The 13,152-nt window shown below is 47.7% G+C and overlaps 1 protein-coding gene across 1 annotated transcript in view; it reads right to left on the bottom strand.

Annotated features, from left to right (window-relative positions):
* Nucleotides 1-13,152, bottom strand: part of GLDN (gliomedin) — a 59,841-nt gene that overhangs the window by 27,202 nt on the left and 19,487 nt on the right. The window contains exon 2 of the mRNA XM_054716229.1: nt 5,276-5,327. Within this exon, the coding sequence (XP_054572204.1) occupies nt 5,276-5,327 (52 nt within the window). The remainder of the gene's footprint in view (nt 1-5,275; nt 5,328-13,152) is intronic.

Raw genomic sequence — 13,152 nt, forward strand, 5'->3', positions numbered from 1 at the left:
AAGAGTAAAAATTGGGGCCAGCCTAATTTTGGGGTGCAGAGGGATGGGGGACACACCCTATCTGTGGGGAGGCAGGTGACAGAAGAGGCACCAGGAAAGAAGACGTAGGGGGCCATCCAGCAGGGCCCCTGCCCTGAAGCCGCTGGAGAGGAGAGAGAGCGCAGAAGCAGAGAGCTCCGGTGATGGCGAGCCCCTGCCACTGTCTTCTCAGGACGCCAAGTCAGCGGCCAGGGCTCCTTACACCTGGAAGCAGCCCCAAATATGCGGCATTATAATCATGTCAAACGTCACATTCTTTATATGTGCCAAATGGCATTTAGAATACTGTTTCTCAGGATGTTTTCTCAGCTCCTGACCTTTCTCCTCCGAGTCCCAGACCCTCTCGGAATACCTGCGGACAGCGGCCTTCCTGTGAATCCTGCACGGGCTGGTCCCCTGGGCCTGCCACCTCAGAAGGGGCCCTGTGCTTGGGAATAATGCGCGGTGGTAGCCATCTAGAAATTGTAACTTTATCTTTGAATCTGTGGTTTGTAAATGAAGTCTGAGGGGACGATGATGACTTGGGGCCTCGGTTCGGTTCGAATGTGGTGCTGCTTACCTGGTCTCTCTGCATCCCCAGGACCGGTTTCCTGCCTGCTCCCTGCCCTGGTGTGGTGTGTTCGCCCCGCTCTCCGCCCCAGCCCCCAGCAGCGACTGCTGCTGCCTTCCATCCCAGTGGGGCCCTGGGCTTGAGTGCAGGGAAGGCTGAGCCACAGGGTGGGCCCCTGCGCCTGTGAGAGTCTGTCTCACTAGGTGAGTACCATGCCTCAGGGGGTCCGACATCAAGTAGCAAACAACAAAAGCCCCACCACAGCAGGTTGCATGTGAGACGCTGGAAGAGAGGAAGAGCCTTTTTCCTGCCTTTGAACAAGGCCCCCTGCATCTTCATTCTGCGCTGGGCCCTGCAGTGACGCAGCTGCTCTACCGTCCCCACCTGCACTCCCAGGCAGAGTGCATTCGAACTGGCCGGATGCTTGATAGGAGCTGAGCCACTTAGATTCTTTTTCTCCTTAAAACCAAAAACTGACCCACAATGAGCCCAGTTTGTAAACCGGAGATGTGTGAATGGCCATGCACAGTAAATAAAAATGTCCATCGTCAGAGAGAAGAGAAGGAAGTGGAGAGAAGCAGAGGTGAGAGAGGAGCTGTGTGGGTTCCTGGTCCCACCCTCCTGGGGCCTGGCTGCCATCCCGTCCTCCAGGCTCCAGGCTCTCTGCAAGTTACCCTTTTGAGAAACCAGCTTTGTGCTCACCGAGCTCAGGGTCACTGTCCTCTTCCCGGACCCACAGAGAGACCGCATTTCCCAGCCTTCCTGGGGTTAGGCTGGGGCCATGTGAATGGTGGGGTTCTGGCCGGTGGGACCCATGGTGGTGAGATACTTCCAGGCCTGGCCTATTAGAGGACCAAAGGTGCCCCAGGGGGAAACCGAGGTGCCTAGCACTGAAATGATGGAGCCACAGAATGGCAGCAGCTTGGATCCCCGTCACCAGAACTACCCTGAGTCAGCCGAACCTTGCTGGACTTTGTGGACTGAGAAATAAGCTAAGCCACTGAGATTTTACAATTTGCTACCAGAGCATGGGCAAACACATCAATTTGTAACCCGCACTCTTTTCCCCTCAAATATGCTCTAGTGGTCTTGCTACTAGCAAACGGAAGAATCTTAATTGCAAAAGAAAATGTGGGCACCACAGTTATGGGCAATGAATGATAAGGAAGTATACGGCTCAATTCCTGTCTTCAAGGGCGGGCACTGGTCCGTGGCTAAAGCTACGGGCCTCTGGAGAGCCTGCCCACCTGGCTCCTCCCTCCAAGGTCCTTCCAAATCACAGCGGAAGGTGCCCGGCTCTAATTTCCTTCTAGTAGCCTCTCCTTCCACCTTGGGACGGTGTCAGAACAGGTGTTGCATGACCCAAGGCACCTGCTTAGCACAGCAATGACCAAGGAAGTGGCTGCACATTTCCCAAAGTCTGGCTGATAAAGAGAAAAAAGAAGCAAAAAACAACGCTCAAGTGGAAACATTTGAGAAAGTGAGGTCTGGTTCTCCTCCTGCTTTAGGAAGAGCCAGTGGAAGAGGCAGCTTCATAATCCGGGTGCTGCCAGGCCTGGAGCACATCTGAGAGCTGAGGTCTAGAGTCCTGATCCTTTCTCACTCTTACCCCAGCAAGGACCTCCCCCCCGGGGCTCAGGATTCATGCCAGCCACAACGTCAGGGCCAGACAGGAGCCCTGCCAAAGGAGGGGTGGTCTCCTTCCCTCCGGGAGTCACGCATGCATGGTTCTCCTGAAGGGTGGCCTGAGCAGGCCCAAGCTCTCACCCGGCTCGGCTGTCTGCTCAGGGAGGCCAGCGGAAGGAGACATGATTCACGGCACTGGCTAGGAATGGCCTGTCCTCCATTCCGCAAGGGCTGCGCTGGCTGCAGCTGTGAGGCCTCAGCGCCCACTCTGAGTGCTGGTACCCCCTCTGCAGCCACCCGCCACCGGCTCCTGGGCCAGTGCTCAGCCACCTGACATGGAAAGGTATCTTTCCTCACATGCCCCCATTAAACTGCGGCTTTGTATTCTAGAATTGTACACTTGAAACCTATACGATTTTATTAACCAATGTCCCCCCAATACATTCGATAAAAAGAAATAAAAATAAACTGCAGCTTTGGTCCAATCCCATCTATTTGGTGCATTTCCACTTTGAACTATGGCAACCTTAATAAGTTAGCATAGGCATGGCAAATGGGTTTTATTTCAGGTGCCTATTCTAACCAATTAGCAGCTTTCCGGAGCACCAGAACGGAACGATAGGAGGCCATGCTCAGAGTAGCTGTGATCCGTTACTGATGTCTGCCTGGACACAGGATACGGAGTGGTGACAAGTGTCATCACCGGGTTGGAGTCACTGGCTGTGAGGAGAATGAACACTGGAGTCGAAGTGTGTCTGTGCATCTGTTCTAACAAGCAGTTCAGCAATGTGACGGCTTAGAGAGTTTTCCAACGAGACCCTATGGGGAGGCCGCTGGAAGTGAAGAATAACCCAAGACCCGCCTTCTTTAAGCCCCCTGTTCTCCCAGAAGAGATGCTTCTGGGGTTCCAAGGAAATCTGGGTTCAGGGGTAAGACGCAGCCAGAAAAGCCCATGTTGTTTGATACGCTCGGCACCAGCAAGACCCGCTACTACTGTAGCTGCTGAATTGCCCTCCTCTTCACCAGAGATGTCCAGGCTGCACAAAACCCGGCACCTGTCCTTGTCCCCATACCAACCTCAGCTGAGCCCAGGACAAGGAACAGGAAAGCGGTCGGTCCACGGTCACAGCGGGTGAGCCCCACCTCACAAGTGCCTGCTTTTTCACAGATGAGCCCAGTGTAAAGCTAGATCTTGTTCCCGGGCTCTGAGCCCAGGGTCTGCCTGCCCACATCTCCTCGGGGCACCAAGGCTCTCTCCCCTGAAGTTGCCAATTCAGTCCTGTGTCCCATGGCCTTCCCACCCCCACCCCAGGCAGCCTGGCCTCTGCCAAGGCACCACCTCACGTTGTAACTTGTACCTTTTACACCAAAGTTTTAATAGAGGAGCTTTCTGTGTAAAAGGAGGCCCAGTTTCAAGCTGGTGTGAAAGGGGAAGGTGTGGCCTTCGAAAAGCATTTTAGGTGCCAAAGAACCTCCCGCACCGCTCCTGTAGGGATGCACAGATGTGCTCTCCCACCGCGTCACTCTCCCCTAAGTGGTCTCAATCGCCCCGCACACATTCACTGAACAGTATGGCCCTCCTGTCACTATAAAAATAAGAAAGAAAGAGGCTTTTCCTGTGCCTCTCGACAGGGCTTTTGTGCCTGTAATTCCATCCATCCGAGCATTTCCCCAGCGCTCATTACGGTCACACGAGGGAACTCTGAAAAGGGACTTCCGGAGAGGGAAGAAAGGTGCTTAAGCCACAAGAGCTTCAGAATAAAGGACCAAGCTGTTCTGAAGATATTTAACTTTCTGTGAGGGCTGAAATGTGACTTGAGTAATTCAATTAGCATTTCCCAAGAAGCCACAGGATTACAGCTTTTCTCTCTGAGGCCAAACCAAGCAAATGAGAGTCAGACTGGACTGGGGTTCCTCGGGGAAGTGTCTTTCTTAGCAGCCCAACACCCCCATTTAATACTCACAGAAACCCTAGGTCATTCGACAAACTCCCAGTGATCCCCTCCTGCACACAGGTAATGTGGGTGCTGGGGAGAATACTGCCGAAAAGGGTGAGGTTTCTTACTCCTCAGTAGACACAGCGCAGCCCTGGGCGCAAGTGAAGCGTGAAGGGGATCTCCCCAGAGCCTGGGCCATGGTCTGAGGGGCCCAGCAAAGCTTCAGAGCGCTGCAAAGTCTTGGTTATACTGTAAGGTCCACCGGAGCATGCATTTAGTCCATAACAGACTTTTAATGCGAAAAGGATTCTTCCTGTTTCCTCAGAGTGTAGCGTATTCCCTTTGGAAATGCAATGTCTGAAATCAGGCTCTATGGCCCATCCTGGGGTGGGGGTGTGTATGAATTCCTTGCTCCCAGCTTCTGAAGGCAGGAGGCAGGCACCCCTCCCCTCAGGTGAGATGCAGGACTCTGTCTGACTGAGGTGTAGATAAGCATATCAAAACCACGCCCCTCCTCCCCTGCCCCATCCATCAGCCACTCCTTGTCGCAAGGCTTGCTCTGCCCAGAGGTTCATTCCCTCTCCTGTCTATTCGTCCTTGAATCACTGAGTGACCCTGCCAGTCCCACCCAGCACACGGTAGGCACCACACAGACCACACTTCAGAAAAAGTGCTTTCTCGACTAATTAGCAGTTTGCTTCTAGAGCTTCCCAGGCATGTATATGTATCATATGTGTATGATGTAGGGAAATAATGATTTCTGGTAAGAGAACATTATTCTCTGGTAAGAGAACTCTACCACTTAGCGAGGTCTTTTTATTTCTCTTCCTTTTAAAAAACTAACGGGAACAGGAAAACATCCATGGCTCTGGTTCAAGGTACCACACGTTTCTAATTACCCGAGACCTCATTGTTTTTCATGGCTATATTTCTATGGCAATACTGAAAATATTATTTTTCATAATTATCTGACAATTGATTTTCATGCCATTAAAAACATCTGCTAAAAGTAAACCAACATGTATTTTTATAACCTACAGTGTTACTAGGTGCTCCCTCCACCCGGCCCTTGGCTAGCATGCCTGTGCGCCGTGGCAGCTGGGGGTGAGCGCGGTCGGCCTACCTGTCAGGCAGATGCCCTTGGTGCTGTTGCACAGGTCCACCATCACGCGGATCTGCGGGGGGAGAGAGGCTGTGATTAGGAGCAGCACAGCAGGCAGGGGGCCATGAGCTTGCCCTTTATTCACACAAGAAGAAAGCAATTATAAAAATTCACAGAGTAACTTTGGGAGAATACATAGATGTCCAAGGAAGACACAAAAGAAATCTTTAAAACATCTGAAGATATTTGATATCAGAAGCTCATCTATCAATGATGTCAATAGAATTTTCTTGATTTCTATTGGAGAGACAGAGGATGGTGAAGGAATTGTCAAATTCAATTTTCAAGGCTATACTAAGCCGGCCCCCCAGCGTCTAAAGGTCTCAATCTGCGGGCCTGAATACAGAGGGTCGACAGGCTCAGTGGTTAGGAGCAAGCACTTATAAGCTGGGTGAGCAGGGACACTTTTGTTTTCTCTGAAAATGTAAACAATATAAGCCCCAGAGGGTAGTTATCTCAGGCCATGTGGATGCTGCCTACTCACCACTGGATGGCACCTGGGGTTGGGGGTGTCATTGCAGCGAGGTGTTAGCCTGATATCTGGGTCTCCCACACCCACTGTGCAGCCCCTTCCCTCATCCATTCTCCACCCTGCTCCTAATGAACTTCACAAAAACCCAATCTGATGGGGTCCGACCTGATTCAAACAGGTCTGTGATTCCTTGCTGCTCTAAAGATAGAGCAAAATTCCTCCTTCTGTGGACTCACCACATGCTGCTCCCCCTCCCTTTTTGTCTGTCCTCCAGTTACACTCTGCCTCAGTTTGCTTGTCTGTAAAATGGGGAAAGCATTAGTGCTTACTTCTTAGGATTGTTGTGAAGATTAAATAAAAGTGTTATGTGTGAAGTTCTTAGAACAGAGCCTAGCATGTAGGAAGCATGCACAAAAGTGTTTTCCATTTCATGAAGGCAGAAGAATATGTGGAGAGAATCATGGATTCTAAAGTCAAACTGCCTGTGTTCAAAGCACAACTTTGCCCCTCATAGCAGCGTGACTTTAGACAAGTTACTTAACCTCTCTGTGCTTCAGTGTCCTTGCCTGTACATAAAGTTCACAGCACCTACCTTATTGCATGGCTACATGGATTAAATGAACAAATACATGCAACTCATTTAGAACAGACCCAGCACATGATAAGCCCACTCTGTTTATACTGTTGTTTTGACGATTCATTGAATGTACTAAGAACTTAGTTAACTTATCATCCAAGAATTTTCAATATCTAGATACAGCATTTTTTAGATCCAAATCATGTGGCTTTTCAAGCTGTGGGGAGAAAACTTATTAGTTAAGAAGTAAAGTTGACACAGCTAGATAGACATTCCAGGAGAAAATAGAAGCTGAATCCCTACTTCACTCCTTACATTAAGTAAGTTAATTAAATGATACTGATAAAAAATGTAAAAGTAAAAAAGAAACTAGTAAAGTTACTAGAGGAAACGTGGGGAAAATATTTATAATAGCATTAGAAGAGGAAAGACTTTTCTAAGAATGAAACAACCCCCATACTACATATATAGAGAGATTGAATTGATACATTTGACTACCTAATACTTAAAAATTTTACCAGAGGTAAAACACTACAAGCAATAACCAAGGAGAAACACAAACCTAGAAAAAAAACACTTGCAAAGGGCTTGTATATAAAGAGCTGTTTCAAAGAAACACACAAAGGAACAAGAAACCAAAAGAAAAATGGGCAGTGGACCCAAACTTGAAGTTCAGAAAAAGTAAAGGGCTTCATCTTCACTTGGAACTAAAAAAATAAATCCAAGCAATGGAATTCTATTTTCGCCTTTTAGGTTTGTAAGTAAAGACGAAGAGATCATACGCCACAGGCTTGTCAGGAAAGCAGTGGTCTCATGTCCTGTTCATGGAAGTGTAAAGGGATACTCTGCCTCTTTGGAGGGATTTGGGCAATAGCTACCAAAATGTACATGAATTTACCTTTTGGTCCATCCATATACTCTGGGATTTACTCTACAGATGCACACATACAGTATATGTGTGAGAAGACGTAAGCATAAAGATGGTTGTTGCAGAAATATGAGCAAGAGCAGAGACTGAAAACAACCTAAATATTTATCAGTGAGCTCTGGTTAAGGTGTAGCATAGCTGCACAAAGAAATACTGCAGGGGTGGGGGGTGGAGAATTTCAATCCATAAGGCTGATATTGTGAGCTCTCCAAGATAAATAAAAAAATGCAAAGTACAGAGCAGCATATGTAATGTACTTCCATTTACACAAAAAAGCGACGCAGCCCTGGCCAGGTGGTTCAGTTGGTTGGAGAGTTGTCCTGTACATCGAAAGGTTGTGGGTTTGATTCCCAGTCAGGGCACAGACCTAAGTTGTGGGTTCGATTCCCAGTTATGCTCATACGGGAGGCAACCGATCAATGTTTCTCTCTCACATTGATGTTTTCTCTCTCTCTCTCAAAATCAATAAGCACATATCCTCGGGTGACATGTGCTCTGTTAGTCTTTTTATTTCTATATGCTTCCTGCTCCTTGCCGCTTTCAAGATTCTCTCTTTATCTTTGGCTTTCCAGGCTATTTCTGGAGAGAAATATAGAAACCTCAAGTGAGGAGGAGGGAGGGCCAAGTGGGAGGGAGCTGTCCTGAGCATGACACACCCTGTTGTTTTATTCGAAATCTTCACCTTTTCAATTAAACTCTTTAGAAAGAACATGTTTTGATTTGAGGGGAAAATTGTTTTGTCTTCCGTCTAGGTTTATTCTGGTTGCTAGGAGGTCCAGAGGAAAACTCGGTCTGCATTAACTTTTTGTAGTCTGTCAACAGTATTTATTGACTGCCTTAGAAATCTACTGTGAAATATATCACACACATCACAGATGTATAGAATGTGCAAGAACACTTTAAAGATGAGCAATAAAACAAATGCGTACATACTGCCCTCACCTTAAGGACTGGGAGCATGCAGGTGCCCCTTCACAGAACACACCCTCCCACTCCAACAACTCCAGCGTGGGCCCTGCTACTTTCCCTTTCACACAGATAAGAACACAGAGGCTCAGAGAGGTCGCCTCATTTACTCAAGGTCACACGCTGGCTCACAGAAGAGCTGGGCTCAGCTCCAGGTCTACTACACTTTTTATTATGGCTCTGATGATTACCTCAAAGGAACCAGACAGAAAAAATTTTGATTCATTGTTTTTAGTCATTTTCATAAATGAATGTAATCAGCAGCATGACTGACAAAATTTATTATAAAAAAATGTATAATTGCCCATTGAGAAGACCATTAAAGACTTTACAATGCTTCATTTGTTGCCTGGGGGATTACAGCAGAAGCAGAGGTGTCAGACAATGGAAAATCAATAGGGGAAATTAGTCTTTCTCTTTTATACTCATACGGGTCTGGTGTAGGCCCAGGTTCTGTTAAAAAAGAAAAAAAAAAAAAGATGAAGATTTCATTTCCTGACCTTTTGACTTCATTTATATGATGAATGTCAATTCAGATATTTACCAGGAAATTGTGTTACTCTTCACTGGGGAATATTACTTGGGAATATTCTTTTAACAAATGTGGGCTGTATAAGATTGCATCAAGGGGAAACATAGGGTACAAAGAGGTGAATGTAAGAAAGTCAGAAACATTTATTTTCCTGATAATAGTGATTAAGAATTGGGATGAAAATAAGAAAATCCAAATTGAAAGTTACAAAATCTACATTGTCAAATTAAGGAGTCACAGTTGGCATAGAGGGCTTCCTGAATCTTGATTTAGGATTGGAGAATGGGGCAAGCTGAGAGAGGCTTTAGAGCTCATTGTCTGGGGGTGTTGGCATGATCCATTTGTAAGGTGGCCCTGCTGGGAGGCCATCCCCCTCCTCCACACAAGTCACATTGGCCATTCCCATGGGACGGTCTTTGCCGTGCCCAGTATGCTGTGCCCACATCTTTACTGAGGCCTCAGTTAAAATAAATGCCAGCTGGCCAGGAGGCTTTCCCTGACACCCCAACTGAAAGTAGCCCCATCACCTCACCCGATTTTTCTCTTTGTGGCACTTACCATTATCCCATATTGTCTTGCCTACGTATACATTCATTTATTATCTGCCCCTGCTCTCCAAAGAATGGAAGCCTTTAGACAGCAGGAGAACTTTTGTCTGTATCCCGTGTGCAGAGAACAGTGCCTGATTCCAGGCCCAGAACTTCATGGGGCAGACGGGGTTCAAGACAGAAAGCACATCAGTGGTCTCCCAGGGAGAGCTTACCTTGAGAGGAGGCGATGACCAGTTGTTAATCTGGGTTTCTGATATGAGAATCCGACAGTGTTGGGAATAGGGTGGGTGAGGCATAGGAAAGGTCTATGGCTCTGGTGGGAAGCCCTCCCAACCCAGCTACATGAGCTTGGAGGACACATTCTATGGGAACAACAGCTGCCCCCTGAGTGCAACAGAAAGAACAGCATCCCCGAGAGCTCAGGCTTAGCGTACCCTTGGTCAGCATGTCACGGAGGAGCTGGAATTGTCTCCTCGGAAGGAAGGCTGTGGCAGGTAAGGGTCATCTTCCCAATGAAAAGGTCAATGCAGCAGTGGATAAGGACACACCAAACTGTAGGGGACTTGTCAGCATCGACAATGCATGCTAGTGATGGGAGAAAAGAGCCAGAATGGGTCCTACCAGTGGCCTGACCAGACCTTCCTGATTCCTCGCTGAACATAGAACTGGTCTCACTGGATTAGTAGCACTCATGGGATTCATGGACAATTCACAGGCAAGGAAGGGGTCCCCAGAGAAAAATAATGGACTTCCTGCTAATCTGGCATCAGATGGCATGAGCTGACTTTAAATCCAACTAAAAAGACATTGGACATAATTTGGCAGTTTCTATTAGAAAGAAAATGCTATCAATTAGGAATTTCCTTTGTAGGAAGAGTATATAAAGATATCTGGACAAGAATGCTCATGGCAACATCCTATATAATAAAGAGGTAATATGCAAATTGACCCTCATGCCCTTGCACAAGATGGCTGCCCCCATGTGGTCAAAGATGGCCACCACAAGATGGCCGGCAGGGGAAGGTAGTTGTGGGCGATCAGGCCAGCAGGGGAGGGCAGTTGGGAGCGACCAAGCTGGCAGGGGAGGGAAGTTGGGGGGAACCAGGACAGCAGGGGAGGGCAGTTGGGGGCGATCAGGCCAGCAGGGGAGCAGTTAGGCATTGATCAGGCTGGCAGGTGAGTGTTTAGGGGGTTATCAGGCTGGCAGGCAGGCGAGCAGTTGGGAGCCAGCAGAACCAGATTGTGAGAGGGATGTCCAACTGCCGGTTTAGGCCTGATCCCACTGAGATTTTTTTTTCTCCTGGAGACTGAGACTAAGGATACAAAGAAGATTTTTGCTTCTTAGTTTATATAGTTTTAACAGATGGGTTAGGGTTTTACTTTGGTAATTTTTCCTTTGTGGTGTTTTGAGTAATTCAGAGCGACAGCATTATGTGAATCTAATGGCCCAGCTTTCCATGGGAACCCACATATCTCGCCTTCACAATTACCCCCATCACTCAGAATAACTTAGATCTCTGTTGTTTCTAGGCAAATAAATATGGAAAGAACTAGAACAGTTGTCTAGTCCAGTGATTTTCAAATTGTTCATTATTAGTCATGAGAGTTTTCTTTTTCCCACATAAATGGCCAAACCCAAAAATATAAAACACAAAAATGGAGCTACTCTGGGTGAGCTGGGGTGGGGCTTGGCCTTACTTACTTATCTGTAAAATGAGAAGGTTAGACTAGACAGATGATTTCAAACACTGCTCCCACTGGGGAGAGAGGGAGGAGATGGGGAGGAACGCCCAGAGACTTACAGTCGGGGAACAGGGATGAGAAAACTGAGGTCCAGAGAAAGCGAGTGGAGTAGCTCGCCTGGGCTCATCCCCAGCTCCCAGAGCTGAGTATTACTTTCCCCCCACATCTACTGTTCCATACTGTCTAGCCTTTGCAAAACAAATAGCCTGAATTCAATGTGAGATACTAATGTTTGCTTTAGTTTAATTTGAATATGAATGGAATATTAGATTTTTACAAATTGAAAATGCGTCAGTTTTGAGAAATCTTTTCCATGCAAAAGTGAAAGGTTTAGTCAAACGTATTTCTTTCTCGTCAGAATGATTAGAGCTAAGTGCAGTGAGCTGCCACTGTTCACCTGAACATAAAACCTCTTGGTAACAGGCTGGTTGCCCTCTAGAACTCCCTCCCTGTGGCATTTTACTCTCAGGACTGATTCATGAGAAACTAAGGGAGCGAACCTGCCTGCTATCGCCAGCTTGGCCTGGTCTGCAGTGGCTAAAACAGGCTCCTCTGAAGCTCCCAAGCATAGGCTCCCTGCTGTCTGCTAGCCGGGACACTGTTTCAATTCTAAGTTACCTTTCAGATCTGACCTATTTTGTAATTGATATTATTATGTGCATGCAAATGAACTTTTAGAAACAGCCCTAGGGAGCTGATAATCAGCCTGCCATTGACTGAGATTCCTTGTACTGCAGAGATGGGCCTACAGATGTGGTGGCCCCGCTGTCTAACACCTGACGGTTAGACTACAGGTGTTAGAGCAGTTCCTCACGAGAGTCTGAAGCTGGCTGGGGTCAGCTCATCCCTTGGAAAAGCAGGAATTCACACTGGGGCCAAGACATGGTGACAACAATCTGCAAACCCCAACAGTAAATGGGGGTTGTCTTGTATGTTAGTGAAGTTCTGGGGCCCGACAGGAAGATCAGCCAAGGTCCAGGCATTTGTCAGCTCAAGTGAGCCAGCCCTGGTCACCCCACATCAACAGCCTGGGGCCGAATGCTTGTGTGGGTTCATCCTTCTGGGGATCCTCAGAACCCAGCTGAGTCCTGCCCAGCCTTCCCCAAAGATCCTGATTCCTGAGCCCAGCAGCATCCCTGTGTGGCTGGGGGTTGGCACACAGTTAGTGCATCACTTTGGCTTCTAACCAGATAGGCTTTTATCAGTAGGGACTGTTTCATCCTTTTTCTGTTTGCCCCTTTCACTGGGAAGTCACAGACACTGAGGCAGCCGGTCTGTCTGGGCCCAGGACTCCTCAACAATCCCAGATGCAGGGGGGCAGTTCCAGCAAATGCCCTCACCCAAGGTCTCCAGCAAAATTACTTACAGCTGGGATTAGGAACCGCCCAGCCTGGCATTTATTAACACTGGGGACATCCAACAATGCAGGACAGAAGTCCCCGAAGGAGTATGTACTCCCCTAGATGTGCTTCAGGCCTGCCCCGGGGCAACCAGGGGAGGCAGGTGCCTGGTGTTGCTACTGCACTGCCCAGGACCCTGCACGAGCGCCCCAGCCCTTGACAAAATAGGACCCATGGCAATACCCCAGCAACGACTGTGAGGAGTAAAGGAGGGAGTCCTTATAAAAACCATTTCGTATGTTGTTTCAAGATTTGAATATAAATCAGCTAATTTTGCTCTTTGAAAACCAATTCACACTATTTTACAGCCGAAACCGGTTTGGCTCAGTGGGTACAGCGTCGGCCTGCAGACTGAAAGGTCCCAGGTTCGATTCCGGTCAAGGGCATGTACTTTGGTTGCGGGCACATCCCCAGTAGGAGGTGTGCAGGAGGCAGCTGATCGATGTTTCTCTCTCATCGATGTTTCTAACTCTCTATCCCTCTCCCTTCCTCTCTGTAAAAAAATCAATAAAATAAAAAAAATAAAAAACCAATTCACACTATTTTATAAAGGCATTTAGCCAAAGTCCAATTACCAGATCAGGTTATCAACTGAATTAAAAATGTAACACAGAGTAGGATTTGTAGAAATAACCAGATACAAACCAGTAAGTGTCCTAACCCACTAAA

The sequence above is a fragment of the Eptesicus fuscus genome, chromosome 5 (assembly GCF_027574615.1).
Source record: "Eptesicus fuscus isolate TK198812 chromosome 5, DD_ASM_mEF_20220401, whole genome shotgun sequence".
Classification (NCBI taxonomy): Eukaryota; Metazoa; Chordata; class Mammalia; order Chiroptera; family Vespertilionidae; genus Eptesicus; species Eptesicus fuscus.